The sequence below is a fragment of the Ambystoma mexicanum genome, chromosome 11 (genome assembly GCF_040938575.1).
Source record: "Ambystoma mexicanum isolate Mex_15411 chromosome 11, UKY_AmexF1_1, whole genome shotgun sequence".
Lineage (NCBI taxonomy): Eukaryota > Metazoa > Chordata > Amphibia > Caudata > Ambystomatidae > Ambystoma > Ambystoma mexicanum.
The window spans coordinates 201281434-201299942 of NC_090934.1; the positions used below are offsets into that span (position 1 = coordinate 201281434).

The 18509-nt window shown below is 45.0% G+C and overlaps 1 protein-coding gene and 1 long non-coding RNA gene across 5 annotated transcripts in view; one reads left to right on the forward strand and one right to left on the reverse strand.

Annotated features, from left to right (window-relative positions):
* Positions 1–18509, reverse strand: part of LOC138503243 (uncharacterized) — a 317256-nt gene that overhangs the window by 256711 nt on the left and 42036 nt on the right. The window lies entirely within an intron of this gene.
* The window catches only part of LOC138503239 (uromodulin-like), a 230314-nt gene that overhangs the window by 40167 nt on the left and 171638 nt on the right, over positions 1–18509 (forward strand). For 2 of the 3 annotated variants that reach the window (XM_069622827.1, XM_069622826.1), the window contains exon 2: positions 7655–7731. In XM_069622827.1, coding sequence (XP_069478928.1) covers positions 7683–7731 — 49 coding nt within the window. In that variant the 5' untranslated portion in view covers positions 7655–7682. Of the gene's footprint in view, positions 1–7654; positions 7732–10290; positions 10458–10554; positions 10662–10763; positions 10877–18509 lie in introns of those variants that run through there. The other variant, XM_069622828.1, reaches the window with a different exon arrangement.

Below are 18509 nucleotides of genomic sequence, written 5' to 3' on the forward strand. Positions count from 1 at the left end.
ATTATTTCTTCAAATGAAGTTATTGGCCAGGTTTGGGGCAAACACAGCTCCCATGCTGTTCCCGATGTTTGTAGATAGATCATATCTTTGTAGTTGGAAACATTATTCTTCAGAGCCACTGTCATACATTCTATAGCAAAGCTTGCAGGGGCTTCATGGGGCTCAGCTCCTGAATCTAATGCTTTGGTAATAGAGGAAATGGCCATATTCTGTGGGATATTTGCACAGAGCGGTTTGATGTCAAGGCTAACCAATAGTTCTTTGTTGACATAGTAGTTCTGGCCTTCAATCAAGTTGAGGATGGCTCTAGAATCCTGTCAATAAGAATGTATTTGTTTGTGCAGGGCATTGATGACAAAGTTTACATACAAAGTTGTTCCAGTAGTGAGCTGCGGCAGAAAACAATAGGTCTCTCTGTTTTCTTTTATGTCCAATGTGTATTTTAGGAAGTGTGAAGAAAACCGGTGTCTTTGGGAATTCAAACTCTTTCTTACCTATCAATTCCTGTTGCCTAACTCCAATAGTCATTTCTTGAATCTTAACTTGTAGCCTGCTGCTTACATTTACTTCGTGTTTTTCTTGTTTAGTGGTGAGAGAATTGTATTATCATTCGATGCTTGCTTCATAAGACCATTTGTCCCACCCGTATCAGCTGGTTTTACCACCAGATCTGAATGATTACTTAGTTGTATTAGAGCCCGGTTTTCAGGTTTGCTGATGTTATTGGGAAAGTACCATTTAGTAGTAAAGAATCTGTGAACATGTTTCAGAATATTTTTTTCAAAAGTTAATATATCATGTGGTAATGTACTGTCGGGGAAGTGATAGTATGTTTGATGTGGAGAACTGTAATTTCCTCTCTGTATATTTGTTTTTTGTTCACAATAAATTCCTGTACACATATTTTTGTGAGAAAAGCAATTATTTCTATTTCTGTATCAATTTTAGAGGGCATTTTTGAGGAGCTAAAGTATAGGCCCTTTTGCAATATAAATGACCTGTAGAAATCACGCCCGAGCAGTGTGGGCGTGCATAGCAGAGCTGGGCGTGATGGCCCTCAGCTCCTGCTTCGCTCGACCCTGCCTAGGCTCGGGCATGATAGCTATTTGCACCCCAGGGTTTGCTCGAGGTACAAATAGTTTAATTCTTTATTTCTTGGGAGATGGGTTCCATGCATATTGCACGAGCCCCACCTCCCGAAAAAGAAACATTAAACTATTTGCACACAAGAAAAGAGATGGCCGACGCCATAGAAATGCCAACGGTGGGTGAGAGAAATGCCAACGGTGGGTGAGAGCAGTGCCGGACCGGAGCACAAAGCGCCGGTCCAGCAGGTAAGTGGCAAGGCGAGCAGGGTGGGGACAGGATTCTAATGTCAGGGGAGGCAAGGGGAGGGTGTGGGGATATGGGGAGTCAACAGTGAGAGGCTCCCTGTTTCCTCCCCACAAACAAAACGCCACCACCGGGGAAGGGCTTTGGGTGGCAGGAAAAAGCAGGCAGTACTCAACGTACTGCCTGCTCAGCTGAGCACCCTTCCTGGGTGAAAATATGTGTTACTCAAGGAATATCATGAACATTTGAATATTGTCCTCACGTAGAGCCCCTGAAATTACTCTCCTACCTTGAAACAATTCCAAGGCTTTCTTCTTCACACCTACTATTATATCTCCTTACAACACTTGCCGACTAGTATTTTCCCTTATTTATCACAATAAGTTCGCATCCCATACAACAATTGGATAGCCTGTCTTCAAACAATTCTACGAATGTTTCTTCTAACCTACTATCTTGTCTCCTCACAAAAAAGGCAGCACATTCATTTACAGCCACTGAATATACCCTGATTCCTTCACACTAGTATTTCTCTCCTCGACTTCTATAGTCATGTGACATAAAGGTGGCATACTCAGTTACAGCAATTAAAATATAATCTCCACCTGTCTGAAAACAATCAAAAGACTTTCTTCTCAACAAATATTTTGTCTCATTACAAAAAGAAGGCTGGCTGATTTTACATCAACTAACAAAAATCTCCTGCTTACAAAGACTTTTTCTTTGCATGTATTATTTTCTCTCTACACAGAAGGGTTTCAGAGTCAGTAACAGCCACTGAATGTAATCTCATGCCTGCCTCCAAATATTGTGGGTTTTCCTCCCCACTCGCTAGGCACCAACAAAAGTATCATGTGCACGTATTTTATGTAAGATGCTCACTTGAATTCTCTCCTCCCTTAACGTCAGTACTAGTCGCAAAAATATGTCCTATCCAATTCATGTTCTACCTCTGTCAAAGAAATTCTGTTGTAGTGTTCTACCTTTACCACAACTAAATCCTATTTTATTAGTCTTCTTGTCCCTCAAATAGAGCATATTCCATAAACTACTCTAGCCACCTCCTGCCTCTACCTCTAAAAATACCGCTAGCTGTTCCGATAGTACAGCGAGTAGAGTGCTTGCTTTAACATCCGTGCAGAGCCTGCTGATGCAGGTTCGAATCCGGGCAAGGCCAAACCCATCCTTGCGAGGTTGATAAATGAGCACCACACCTCGTGGGTAATTAAAAGCAGTGCTCAGATACCTGAGGGTTCGTAGCACTATATAAATACTAAATTATTATTATTATTGAACCATGCATGTACAGCATTTCAGCCCCAATCTGCTAATATGTTCCACCAAACCTTAGAAGCTGTGAAAAACACCAGTGTTCAGGTGATTCAGAATGCAGCCAAATATGTTTACCAGTGCTTGCTCATTTGCATTTAAAATGGATCTCTGGGAAATCAGCGAATTCCGCCCCCACATTGAACCAGTAAGTAGACAATCTGAACACTTTAAGAGCCTCATGAGTTTTTCAGTGTGACCACAAATGGTGGTAAATCATCACTGGCACATTACCGCAGCACTGAACTATATTTTAAGATGCATTAGCTGACCCAATGAATATTCTACGCCTTGTGTTAACCAATTCATATAGAATCTTCTATGATGCATTTTATGACACATTTTCTTATCCAGGCTGATGTCTCATATGATCTCATGACCCCTTCCACATGTGTCTGCATTTCTGATTGGCTGCTCTTCCCTGTTCCTGTAGTATCCAGTTTTCGCACACTTAATCATACATTTCTCTCTAGGCTGGACTACTGCAACAGCCTCTTTCTAAATCTGCCTGCTTCTACTCTCTGCCCTCTGCAACTCATCCAGAACAGGGCTGCGAGACTTGTCCTTGGTCTCAAGCCAAGGAATCGTATCTCTCCAGCACTGAAATCTCTGCACTGGCTCCCAGTGGCAGCAAGGATTAAGTTCAAATCCCTCTGCATTGTCCACAAGGCCTTCTGGGGCCAGGAGCATCAATGCCTTCAACTCTCAATTCCTAAATATCTTCCTTATCGAGCACTTCGCTGATCCGCCTCCAACTCCTTCAGGGTCAGTTTCTTCTCCAAGCAACGAGTTGGTGGTAGATCTCTTTCTTCGGATGGGGCCTCCTGCTGGAACAGCCTCCCTGCCTCCCTGTAACTTGAGGAGAACCCTCTCTGGTTCCGGTAGTACCTCAAGACCTTCCTCTTTGCTTCTGCTTTCTCTTCTCTACTCCCCTGCTGAACTCCTGACTGAAACTGCACTGGTCACCTGGCTACCCTCTGATCTCGGGCTCAGGTCCCCTACCCCACAAGATGCACACCTGCACTGCCTCCCGGGCAACCCCTGCACTTGGGGGCTGTTTCTGTATCCCTACAGTCCCCTCCAACTCTTGGCACTTGATGTCGGCACTTACCCCTGCACTTCCACTAGCTGGCCGCACTTTTTACATATTATTATTTTATTTATTTATTACTAGAAGCCTGATGGCCCGGTGTGCTCTATAAATAAATAAACAATACAATAAACAACAATAATCTTGATCCTTTGTACTGCCCTGCCCTCTCTCCCTTGGCCCCCGTACTTGCCCTTCCCCATCCCCCTGCACTTGCGCAATCTCAATATCACCTGGCTTATTAAGATTGTTGGCCCTGTCTTCCTTCTGTACCCCCCTCCCTTGCCTCGTCGTACCTTGAAACACGTGTGTATAGGTGTGTTATAAATGCCATATCATATCATATCAGTTACTTCGTCACATGGCCAGGGACAATCATTTTGCATAAGGAGAAAATGGAAAGGGTGGCATACTTTAGATCCATGTAAACCATTCCTCAATAGGCACTCTGCCACTTGCATAAAGGGACACCATTGTTCCTAATCAGCTAATCCTAGGAGATTGGTGGCCCACATTTTGCAAGTGGGCGGTATAGGAATGGCTTCACAGGTCGCTTTCTGAAGGACACTGTAAGGTCGGCATCTAGTTTTAAAGTGGTTGGACATCTTTGCAACTTCATGTAATTTTATTTCCTGCTTAGTACTAACATCCCATGGGCAGATACTTGGCGTATGTATTCATTTTAGAAAAAAGGGTGTCTGGTACTTGCTGCAAAGACAGAAGTAATACACAGTTATTTGGGACGGACAGAATGGTGCCAGTGTGGGTTCTGCTAGGAGCTCTACTTGGGAGATTGATATTAAGAAGTAAATGAGAAGGCAGACTTTCACTGAACAGTGTTTATACAGAAGAGAAGAGTACAGTAAGGGAGAAAAGTCTTATTGTGATCTAGATGGTCTGGGTATCACCTACACTAATTATGCCGATGATACCCAGATCCTCATCCCATTGACGGGGGATTATGACAAGTATTTGGCCTTCGTTAACAAAGTGTACCTCATCATCCAGGCATGGATGGCCTCACACGGTCTATGCCTGAATGATGACAAAACAGAACTCCTCATTCTAGGGTCCTCACATAACCTGAACAAACTAGACCAAAACTACTCCTCCTTCGAAACTGACAACAATAAGATCACGGTAGCCAAGGAGGTCAAAACCCTTGGCTTCTACCTAGATTCCACTCTCACCTTTAAAAAACAAGTTAATTCTATGGCATCCGCCACATTTTATACATGCAAACTCATCAGAGCAGCCAAACCTTTTCTCTCTCCGTCTAACTGTATCACCCAGGGCTCTGATCTTGTCCAAGTTGGACTATTGCAGCACACTTTATGTAGGATGCAACAAATATATCATGAACAAAATTCAGATCCTTCAAAATAACGCCCTAAGAGCGGCCCTCAGTATCTCTAAGAAAGCCCACATCTCTGATTCTAGAAGGTCTGTCAACTGGCTTTCTACCAAAGACAAAATATTCCTCAAATCGGTTTCCCTGACCCACAAATGCCTCCACCAAGCAGCCCTCAATACCTCATCACTAGATTCACCAGACCTACTTCCTCTCGCCCCTCTAGAATGACCAACTCCAATCTCCTCCTGGTGCCCAGGTTTAAACGGTCTATGTCGGGTGGGAACAGCTTTCCTGTTAAAGCAGCACAATACAGGAACTCCCTTCCACCTCCTTGCAGGGAGGACCCCCCCCTACCGCCTATTCAGAACTAAGACCATCCATTGGCTCAAGATTCACGACAAATAACGACCTAATGCTCTCTTGCTGCCCTGATGCTCCACCACTATGATTGTAAATATGTACATTTAGGTTGTCAACTGCTCAGTGTAGATACCTTTTCAAGAGACAACCGATGTATTGTATATAGTACTGCTTATATTGTATACTTCTGTAACCTATGCCTCATCGGCGTGCATTGTTCCTTTTTGACGTGTCCATCACTGTAACCACGGCTGGACTGCATTCCCCTGTATGTAACTAAGCCTTGCAATCCTCTTGTTGCCTCTGTGCCTTGCTACCCCTTTAGGGGTTAGGTGCGCAATATAAATAAATAAATACCTAAATACCTAAATACTATGCATGTACTTGATCGTCCCATACTGGATTTGTCCTGCAGATCAGTGATATACACTCAATTTAACTGGTCTGTTACCTACCTGATTGTCAACCTCTTAGCAAATACAAATGACCTGTCTTGCAGCCCTGTACTGTACATGTAATTACACCTGCCTGTTAGACACCTAACTTGACCTGCAACCTAACGTTGTTTACATTACTTAACTTGCCTGCTACATACCCCTCTGTGTTTTGGTACACCTGATGTAGCCCCCGTTCCAGGTGACATGGCTTAACCATACTCTTCACCTACCCAGATCATGTCCTTTGTGTATCTGTACACCTGCTGTAGCCCCCTATACCATGGCTTTACTAAACTGTATACCTACGCTGATTGTGTCCTCTATGTATTTGTACACCTGATTTGGCCCCCCGCACCATGAGACATGGCCATACCAGACTGTGCCCTACCCTGATTGTGTCCTTCGTGTATCTGACTACCTGATGTTGCCCCCTACACCATGAGACATGGCTATATCAGACTGTGCCCCTACCCTGAATGTGTCCTTTGTGTATCTGCACACCTGATGTAGCCCCCTACACCATGAGACATGGCTATACCAGACTGTGCACCTTCCCTGATTGTGTCCTTTGTGTATCTGCACACCTGATGTAGCCCCCTACACCATGAGGCATGGCTATACTAGACTGTGCACCTTCCCTGATTGTGTCCTTTGTGTATCTGCACACCTGATGTAGACCCCTACACCATGAGACATGGCTATATCAGAATGTGCACCTTCCCTGATTGAGTCCTTTGTGTATCTGTACACCTGATGTAGCCCCCTACACCACGAGACATGGCCATTCCAGACTGTGCCCCTACCCTGATTGTGTCCTTTGTGTATCTGCACACCTGATGAGACATGGCTATACCAGACTGTGCACCTTCACTGATTGTGTCCTTTGTATATCTGCACACCTAATGTAGCCCCCTACACCATGAGACATGGCTATACCAGACTGTGCACCTTCCCTGATTGAGTCCTTTGTGTGTCTGTACACCTGATGTAGCCCCCTACACCATGAATCATGGCTATACCAGACTGTGCCCCTACCCTGATTGTGTCCTTTGTGTATCTGCACACCTGATGTAGCCCCCTACATCATGAGACATGGCTATACCAGACTGTGCAAATTCCCTGATTGAGTCCTTTGTGTATCTGTATGCCGGAAGCAACCCCCTACCATGAGGTGTGGCTCTACCAGACTGCACACCTGCCCTGATCGTGTCCTTTACGTCCCTGTACATCTGCTGTAGCCCCTGTACCACGAGACATACTCTGCTAGGTCTTGCTTTCAAGAACCACCCGCATGATGCAACCCCTAAGCGTGGTCCAACACTTTGTATAATGCTCCCTTGCAAATACTGTAACTAGCGCCAAGATGCCTGAGGATTTTGTGGGCTGCTATAAATGTTAAAATTAAATTTCATTATTTGGTTCGAGCCTGCAACTTTGGGCGCCGGGGCATTACCAGACATGGCAATGCCACCCCTTCCCAACCCTCTGGCTCAGGCTTTTTACTTAACTATAACATTTATAAACAACTTGGTCTTTGATATGATATGATATTTTATTTGTATCACTCTCGTACACAAGTGTTTCAGAGCCTGAATGACCTTTGACCTCTGCATGCATTATCCATGCTCCTCAAAAGCACTAAGGGATTGCGCGGCCATATTATGTGTTCTTGGCGTGGAATGCTCCCTGTAACTGTACTTACACCTTGAGGCAATCGCTGGTGAGGATCTAATGCTGAGGTCTTATTTTCAGATTCTTCAGCAGGACAGAAGATTGCAGCATGGGGACCTGGCTGAGCTTAGCACTCTCTCTGTGCATTCTGTATGCAGGTAAGAATTGGAGAGGATTGAGTGCCATGGTGTTGATCTCGCTTCCCCCCACCCCTTCTCTATCTTCTGTGACCATGCATAGTAGGATGAGGAGGTTGTGAAAATGATCCTCTGTGTTAATGAAAATTTACAAAAATCAGGAAATTGCTATGATTGGTGTGTTTCCTCCAGGCCTGTCTATGGTAAACTGGAACCCACATGCCTTTATCGCATTATCAATATTATGAAACTGAATTGGATATGTCTTAAGTGCTCTCTGACCCCTCATTCTCAGATGAATACAAATTTAATGCAAAGTATAATTGAAGCCACAAACTGCCATTTAGCCATGGTGACTGAGAGTTCCATTAATTCACTTCATTTTCTTCATCATGGATTCATGGAAATTAAATGAAAGACTTAAAGGCCTCATCACGAGTTGGGCGGTGTGATAAAAATGTGGCGGTAATAGTGTTACCGCCACATTACTGCACCGCCCAACTATGAGTTGGGCAGAAAGTTGGGGCCTGCACCTCCAGCTCTGAGCTGGAGCTAAATACACTGACTTTCTGCCCATTTTCAGTGCAATTACTGCAGCGAAAATACTGCTGCAGTAATCGCAACGAAAATTACACATTGAGCCCCAAAATATGGGCCTTACACCGCCACATGTAATCCGGAGGTAAAGGTATGGACGTGTGCAGTTTGTACACATCCATCCCACATGAAGAAGGCATAAGAGCAGTACAATGGTTAATCTCTAATTCTGCAACCAACACAGGGAACAACAACTTGATTCTGAAATTCTTGAACCTCATACTCTTTAATAGCTACTTTAGATTTCAGGGCAAATTCTACTTACAGACCACTGGCACATCGATGGGTTCCTCCATGGCCCCAGTATACGCCAATACATTCATGTATAAACTGGAACATCAACATGTATTGGATCACCCTGAATGGTCATACAAGATCTTAAAGTGGAAACGATACATCGATGACATTTTCGGTATTTGGTGTGGGACACGAGAAGAACTTGACTCTTTTTTTCAATTACATGAACACCATCCATGATAACATCAAATTCACCGTGGAGGTAGGAACACCACATTTACACTTCCTGGACGTGGATATGGAAATCAAAGATAACCGCATTAGCACTACTGTTTACCACAAACCGGCTGATGCAAACAATTTGCTACATTTCACAAGCCATCACCCCAAATCTATGCTGCAAAGTTTGCCATATAGTCAAATTTTGAGACTTAAACGCATAATCTCAGACCCTGCAGGTCTTGACATAGAAAGAACCAAATTATTTGAAAAATTTGAAGCCAGAGGATATCCGGAGACAATTCTCGATGGAGCTAAAGAAAGATCTGAACTTATCAGCAAAGAACACCTTCTTATTCCAAAAACTAATATTAAAGAAACACCACTCCTGCATATTACCAAATACTCAAGACATGTTTCCAAATAGGGAAAACCATCAGAAAACATTGGAACATTCTCCACAACGATCATACACTGAAGGAGTTATTTCCTAAAGCATCCATGATGGCTTTTAGGCGTGGCAAGAACCTTAGAGACAAACTCGTTAGAGCAGAAATAGTACCAAAGGACAAGCAAATGTTTCTACAAACAAGAAAATTGGGAACTTTCCCCTGCCTTTGCTGCTCACACTGCAATAATGTCACCAAGGGTGACTTTATCACTCATCCATACACGGGCAAAAAGATCAAACTACGGCATTATGCCACCTGTATGTCCACTGGTGTGATCTATGCGATTAAATGGCCCTGTGGCAAACTCTAAGTTGGGCAAACGACAAGATCTGTCAAAGAGAGGCTTGCAGAGCACAAATCAAACATCAGGTGTAAAAACATGAAGTCACCCTCTCGAGACACTTTATGGAGAATGACCACACTGTGGCTCAGGTCAAATTTCAGATCCTAGAAGTAGTCAAATAACCCTATAGAGGCGGTGATTACCAGACAATACTTTCTCGCAGAGAGAAATACTGGATTCATACACTGAACACACTACTCCCTAGGGGCCTCAACGATGAATTTTCGTTGAAATGCTTCATCTAAAGAGGCATAAGTAATCAGTCTTATTTTTTCAAAAATAAGTGTGGTCTATTATGCCTACCGCATACTATCATTTATCAAGTTGGACTGTTGTCTACAAATTTTACATATTGTAATGTACTGTATCACACAGACAGTGATCATTTACCTTTCCATACAAACTAAGTAGCTTGTGAATGATTTTTGTACAGCAGACTTTATTCCGCTACATTAACTGTGTCTGTATTTTGTCACATTTTTTTTTCAATTGTAAATCCAAAGCCACCCAATTCCAACTCTAATTACCTGACTTTTATCATCAGGTTATCCGATTTTCATTGATCAAACGTAACTGCTACCTTTTTTGCAATGCTGGCTCTTACCAATTCGCATTTTGAAAATATCCAAACATGGCCGTCGTTGTGGACAGGCTCCTAAGAGCCTTTTCCCTCTCATGAATCTAATTATTAGTCCGTCATTTGTCTCTATGCACCTCGTTCTACATGTACAGACCAACGCGTGTAGGAGGGTCCTTCGTTCCATTAGGAGCGTCCCTTGCCTAGCAACGGTCTCCATCCACGCACGAGTACCCTCGGCCTGGAAGAGTGACACATAGCGGAGATTCGCTTCGCGCAGGATGAAGATAACTGTTCATGACCGCGCATCGTTGCTACAACAGTAAGTCCCCTCACTCACACACCGAAAGCGGCAGTTGTTGGATTTTTTACGAAGGCTCACTTTCAGTAACCTATAGCTCGTTTTGGGCTTTTCACAGATTCAAAGATTGTGTCCCAAACAGCACTGATTAGTGCTTTCACGCTGTTCCCGGGACTTAGTTCACTGGATTCCACCGTACCTTGTCCTGAAACCCACCTCACCAAGGTGAGTCCATGCTTTTCTCTTTACCTCACTGAATCCGTGCCTATTCTGTTGCCGTTCCGTGCTATTAAGCATACAATTGATTACTCATATTGTCCATTGCAGTACCTTGGGCTCCCGTTGCAATTTTGCTCCGTTGAGTATTTTATGATCGATTGAACCACATCTGCTCAGAGGCACCACCAAACGCAATAGGACTAAGGATCCTCCCACCGATGGTGAGCGAATGCCCAGCCCTTATGTCTTACGATTTACTTAGGCATTTGTTTCCTTTTTTACCCCTTCATCTATGATTTTTCTAATATTGGTCACTGTAGCCACTTTAGGTTGAATTGCTTGTGGCGTTGGATATAATTTGACTATAGGTGTTTAAGTTAGACCTAATTAATGCTCTGTCTCTATGTGACTGTAGACAGACTGTGACATACAGCTTAATGTTTGAAATGTAACTGTGCAACTGTGCAGAATATGCAGACTGTGGTATTGACCTTATAGCTACACAATTGTGATTTCTGTTTACTTATATTTTCTTTACATTCTCTACATTTTAGTTCTTTTGTATGATCTATGGCTCATGAAGAAGACAATTTGCCTCTCGAAACGCGTCAGCCGTCCACAATGAACTGAACCTTCTCTGCCCTTTGCGTTCGGAATAAATAACACTTGTTCTTACAATAACCTGTTTTCTAAATGAACATTCTGATTATGAATTGCTAACTAGTTTCCTTGAACTAATATTTAGGTGTCGTTTTGACGCAATATAAAGGTGTGCAGGGGAAGGGAGGGTTCCAGTTTGGATCCTCTTTTTTTCGTTTCTAATCCGGAGGTAATACCAGAGATTTACCACCAGGACACGGCCCAATTTATTATGAGGTAAATGTTTCTATGAAATGAACAACAGTACCAAAGCACTGTGCTCCTAGACCAATACAATAATCCTTAATCAACAGACATACCCTAGCACAGTGTTGCAAGGACAAAAAGGGTTCCATGATATTAACAGCATTACCAAAGCACTGTGCTGCTAGGACAATGGTGCCTCTCTTTGGAACAGCCTCCCTGCCCCTCTCAGACTTGAGACCTCCCTAAGTTCAGGAAACTTCTCAAAATCTCTTTGCCTCTTCCCTTCCCTGCTAATCACCCACTGCTGCTGAGACTGGGGGCCTGCTCCATCAGGAAACTCACAGGTGACCAGGCCCTCTACCCAGTCCACACCAGCACTCCCCCTCCCCCTCAGCACTGCCCTTGCGGGCCCCCTTGCCTGGCAGCTGTGCATCCCACCGTGTGGGCTTCCCCACACCCTAGCACTTAGCCAGTGGTCTCCGCCCTTGCCCCCCTTTACTTCCCTCCCTTGCCTCCCTCCTGCACTTCTCTTCACACACTTGCACATCTGAATGCCACGAGGCCTAGCAGGACCACCTTTGTATATTTTGTCACTGTGATTTACTCCCCTTGTTCCCTCCCCACCCTTGGCTTGTGGCGTTGCAAACACGATTCTGTTGTATAGGCGCCGGACAAATGCTCAAAAAATTAATGCAAGGTTCCATGATATTAACAGACTTACCATAACAGTATTGCTAGAACAACAGTGTGTTCCATGATATTAACAGCACTACCATAGCAATGTGCTACTAGGGAAATAAAATGTTCCATGATATTGACAGCACTACCATAGCATTGTGCTAATAGAGCAATAAGAGGTCCCATGATATTAACAGCACTACCATAGCAATGCCCTCCTAGGGAAATAAAATGTTCCATGATATTGACAGCACTACCATAGCATTGTGCTAATAGAGCAATAAGAGGTCCCCTGATATTAACAGCACTACCAGAGCAATGCGCTACTAGGGAAATAAAATGTTCCATGATATTGACAGCACAACCAAAGCATTGTGCTACTAGGGAACCAAAATATTCCATGATATTAGCAGACTTACCATAACAGTATTGCTAGAACAACAGTGTGTCAGCACTACCAGAGCAATGCGCTACTAGGGAAATAAAATGTTCCATGATATTGACAGCACAACCAAAGCATTGTGCTACTAGGGAACCAAAATGTTCCATGATATTAGCAGACTTACCATAACAGTATTGCTAGAACAACAGGGTGTTCCATGATATTAACAGCACTACCAGAGCAATGCGCTACTAGGGAAATAAAATGTTCCATGATATTGACAGCACTACCAAAGCATTGTGCTAATAGAGCAATAAGAGGTCCCATGATATTAACAGCACTACCAGAGCAATGCGCTACTAGGGAAATAAAATGTTTCATGATATTGACAGCACTACCAAAGCATTGTGCTACTAGGGAAACAAAATGTTCCATGATATTAACAGACTTACCATAACAGTATTGCTAGAACAACAGTGTGTCAGCACTACCAGAGCAATGCGCTACTAGGGAAATAAAATGTTCCATGATATTGACAGCACAACCAAAGCATTGTGCTACTAGGGAACCAAAATGTTCCATGATATTAGCAGACTTACCATAACAGTATTGCTAGAACAACAGGGTGTTCCATGATATTAACAGCACTACCAGAGCAATGCGCTACTAGGGAAATAAAATGTTCCATGATATTGACAGCACTACCAAAGCATTGTGCTAATAGAGCAATAAGAGGTCTCATGATATTAACAGAACTAACAGGGCATTGTGCTCCTAGCGTGATAAGAGGTTGCAAAAAAATAATTTAAAAACCTATAGTACTGTGCTGCAAGGGCATTAAAAGGTCCCATGATATAAACAGCACTACCATAACTCTTTGCTACTAAAGCAATAACAGGCTGTTTCGTATTAACAGCATACCCATAGCGCTGCACTGCTAAAGCAATAAAAGGGTCCATGATCAGAGGCGTTGCTAGGGGGGTAAGGGGGCTATAGCCCTTTGTCTTTTGGTGGTAGCCCCGGATAGAATCTCAGGTGCTACAACCAAAAGGCTAACTAGCCCCCAGTACCGACAGTGTCGACATCAGCATAGCCCCGGGCCTTTTCCAGACCTAGCAACACCCCTGTCCATGATGTTAGCAGCACTACCACAGAACTGTGCTGCAAAAGCAACACAAGGTTCCATGATATTAACAGCATTAACTTAGCACTAGGCTGCTGGAGCAGTACAAGGCTCCGTGATCTTAACTGCACTACCATAGGACTGTGCTGCTGGGTCAATAAAAGGATCCATGATATTAAAACACTTCCACGGCTCTTTGCTGCTAGATCAATCTAAGGTTGTGTGATATTAATAGCACTATCATAGCACAGTGCTGCCAGAGCAATACAAGGCTCCTTATGATTAACATCACCACCAGAGAACTGTGCTGCTCCATTGTCAGAAGAACTCTCTGTCCTTGGCCCTCTGCTCTGCGTCCCCTCTGTCCCTGGCGTTGCTGGTGTGTGTGGCTGAAATCCGATGATTTGATGAAATAAGGCATTCACATTACCCCATGGGCTTCACTTTAACCAGTCCTCCACTCTTGACACCAACCGAGGAATGGCAATACACTGCTGCCTACCCCTATAACCACCCTCGACGTCATTCTCCTCAGGAGGCGATGCTCACATCCACCAGGGGAGGCTCATCTGCATCCACTAACCAGGGCTTTGAAACGATGACTCGCTGCACTTATATGGTGATCCTCATGAAGAAGTCCTGGATGAGTTATCACATACATGTGGTGTTCCTCAAGACGGAGTCCTGGAAAGGGCACATGTGCATGGGGTCACTGCACACATGTGGTGATCCTCGAAAACGCGTCCTGGGAGGAGTCACCATGCTGTGCTACACACATGTGGCAATCCTCAAGTGCTCGTGTGGGAAAGGCACATTCCAGTAGGTTCACCACATAGATGCGGTGAACTTAAGGAAGGAGTCCTGCAATGGGCATATTTCCATGGCTCGCTGCATAAATGCGATGCTCCTCAAGTCCCATCTGTGGCTGCACATATGTCGTCATCTTCAGGAAGTAGTGCTGAGAGGGGCACATTCCCATGGTGCACTGAACACATGTGTTCATAAGGTTGGAGTCCTGGGCAAGGCACATTCCCATGGTGCACTGCACACCTGATGTTCCCCAGGAAAGAGTCCAGGGAAGGTACATTCCAATGCAACACAGAACACATGTGGTGATTCTCAGGTAGGAGTCATGGGACGGGTGCATTCCCATAGTACACTGCACACATGTAGTGATCTCCAGGTAGGAGTATTGGGCAGGGTACATTCTCTTGGTTCACTGCACACATGTGGTTATTTTCAGGTAGGATTCCTGGGAAGGGCATATGCCCATGGTACACTGCACACATGTGGTGTCCCTCAGGTAGTAGTCCTGGGAGGGGCACAGTCACATGGCTCACTGCACACATGTGATACATCTTAGGAAGGAGGTCCGGGACGTGCTCATTCCCATGGCACACTGCACAGATGTGGTGATCCTCAAGAAGGAGACCTGGGAGGGGCACATTCCCATGGTGCACTGAACACATGTGGTGATCTTCAGGAAAGAGTCCTGGGAAGGTGAATTCCAATGGAACACAGAACACATGCGGTGATTCTCAGGTAGGAGCATTGGGCAGGGTACATTCTCATAGGTCACTGCACCCATGTGGTGATTCTCGCATAAGAGTCCTGGGCAGGGCACCTTCTGTTGGCTCAATGCACACATGTGGTGATCTTCAGGTAGGATTGCTGGGAGGGCATAGTCCCATGGCTCACTGCACACATGTCATGATCCTCAGGAAGGAGCCCTGGGAGGGGAATATTCACAAGGCTCATTGCACACATGTGACATGTGATGATCCTCAGGAAGTAGTCCTGGGAAGGGCACAGTCCCATGGCTCACTGCACGTGTGGTGATCTTTAGAAAGATGTCCTGGGAATGTAGATTCCAATGGCTCACTACATATCTGTAGAGATCCTCAAAAAGTAGTCCTGGGATGGGCACATTACTATGGTGCACTGCACACATGTGGTGATCCTCCGACAGGAGTGGTGGCCAGGGCACATTTCAATGGCTCACTACACACACGAGATGATCATTAAGAAGGAGTCCTTGGAGGGCACATTCCCATGGGTCACCGCTCATGTCTTGAGTGATTAAGGTATTTGGGTCACTGCTCATATGTTGCCATATTCAGGAAGGAGTCCTGGGAGGGACACATTCCGATGGCGCACTGTATACATGTGATGATCCTCAAGAAGGAGTCCTGGGAGGGTACATTGTCATGGGTGAGTGCACATATGCCGCCATCTTCAGAAGTAGTGCAGAGAGGGGCACATTCCCATGGTGCACTGAACACATGTGGTGATCCTCTGGTAGGAGTCCTGGGCAGGGCACATTCCCATGGCGCACTGTACACCTGATCCCCAGGAAAGAATCCTGGGAAGGTACATTCCAATGGAACACAGCGCACATGTGCAGATTCTCAGGTAGGAGTCATGGGATGGGTACATTCCCATAGTCTCATAGCACCATTTTAACATCTCTGGTGCTGGGGTGAGTTGTGCCTTTGTCTCAAGGCACTTTTGATTTAGAATTTTGCAATCCCTGCTGATGCTGCTGTGCATGTTCATCTGCTCCCCCTCTCTGTGTCCCCGCTTCTTGACTCGCCTTCCCCCTCTCTCTCCTGCCCACCGAGATTCCCATTGGCCAGAAGGCCTTTCTAGTGCTTGTTGCTAGGCAGCCCCTGCCATGGCAGCCGCTCTTGGCGAAGGAACCAGAGGCTAAGGACTGCTCCAGTGGAAGCAGCTCCAGTTGGTGTCTGTCGGTGTCTGCTAGAGAAACAACAAGCCTGCAGCCGTCAACCTCTGCGACAAATCAGGAAAGTTGAATCGTGATGTCTTGCATTGTGCTGTGTTCAACAACACAGCCTTTTTTCCCCTTCTAGGAAAGTTGAATCTTTTTTTTGCATTGTGCTGTGTTCAAAAACATAGCCCTTTTCAACCTTCTAGGAAAGTTGAATCTGGGTGTTTTGCATTGTGCTGTGTTCAGAAATGTAGCCCTTTTTCCACTTCTGGGAACTTTGAATCTGGGTGTTTTGCATTGTGCTGTGTTCATATACTTAACCTTTTTTCACTCTTCTAGGAAAGTTGAATCTGGTGTTTTGTATTTTACTGTGTTAATAAATCTTAGCCTTTTTCGCCCCTTCTAGGAAAGTTGAATCTGGGTGTTTTGCATTGTGCTGTGTTCATAATCGTAGCCTTTTTTCCCCTTCTAGGACAGTTCAATATGAGTATTTTGCATTCTAGTAACTGTGGCACTGTTACTGGGTCTCTTAAGGCTCCCTTCTACCCTAGAACCCTAGATCCTCCTACGAGGCACGCCATGCACTAGTGTGTGTAACTTGTTCTCCTTCTGTGTCTTCCTTTGTTTTGACCCCCCCCCCTGCTTGAGCTGTATGCCACAGGGATGTGCGTTTCTCTCCGTTCCCTCAGGCCCTGCTCCTACCTCCTTTGCACCCTCTATGGTGCTCCCTGTTTCTCCCACCTTCTTCAACTGATTTTCTATCTCCTATACTATCCCTCTCACTAAGTCTGGCAGGAAGGAGTTCAAGAGCGACATCCTGGTTACCAACCCGGGCCTCCTTATCACTGATACCTACACCAGTGCTTCCTCGAGACGGACCCTTATCGACATACTCTTTGTCGTTCCCTCTCCAGGCCTATGGACCCCTCATATGTTCTCTGTTCTCTCCTCTTTTTCCTTCTCTCCAATTAATGGCCCCCCTTCCACTCCTCCAAGACCATCATTAATATCTATCTTAATGGAACCGTCTTGATCCAGGGCCCTCAGCCCAATCTCCTCCTTTTCGATAGGCGTTTTCCACATCTTATCAACTTACTTCCTGTTTTGCTTTTCAGACACGTGTAATGACCTCAGAATTACTCACCCTATTACACAGACTAAACGTTCTTGGAACCAGGAAGACAATAATATACACTTAGACCATTAGTTAGAAAATAATTGGCTCTTTACAGGGCCTTCATTCACACATAAACATACTTATAACTGTGAAATAAACGCAAACGATTACATATGAATACATAAAACAGGACAAATATGACAAGTATACATCACCTTTAGGGCAGTTGTGGGATAAAGCTTCATCTCAGCCACGACAACACTACCCAGTCCCAAGGTAGGTAGGCAGAGAGATCATGCAACAACTAACGGGGTATGGAGCAGAGAGTCCTCCCTCACAGCGAGACTTCAACACTCAGGGTTCCACTTCTCCGTCTCCTCATAGGGACCTTCTCCTCTTAAGGGGGACAAATCCTTGCCCCTCATAGATTGCAGACTGCCCCCGGCCGAAGGACAGACAGCAAGCATGGGAGGCAAGGGTGGAAAATCCAAACAGTGGAAAAACCCAGCTCATCTTCCGTGCTCCCGTTCCAGCACCCCTCATCAATGCACCTGCTCTGACTCCCCTCTTGGCTTGTCCTTGAGTGAACAATACACAAACTATTCTACACAGTGAAGTCATCTATTTCGTGCTAAAATACTGCAACCGCTGCAGAAATCATGTCTGCCTCCTAACTGGCTCGCAGAAATTGAGACTTTCATTGCAGTTTGGGAGTGAATGTCCAAAATGGCCACGCACCGGTGCCATATTATTTAGCTCATTTTCACATACGCTACACTTCCTTTGCCTGCTACTCCTACCTATACCCCTCTGGTTCCTCTGCCACCTCCCTCTTCTGCTACCTGTCTGGCACCCGCCTCATCCTATCTGTCTACTTTACCATCTCTTTCTTCCTCTACCCACTATTGGGCCCCTCTACCACCTCTGCAGGGCGTACCTCATGCCTGTACCCCTCCGCTGAAGTCTTTCAAATGTAGCAA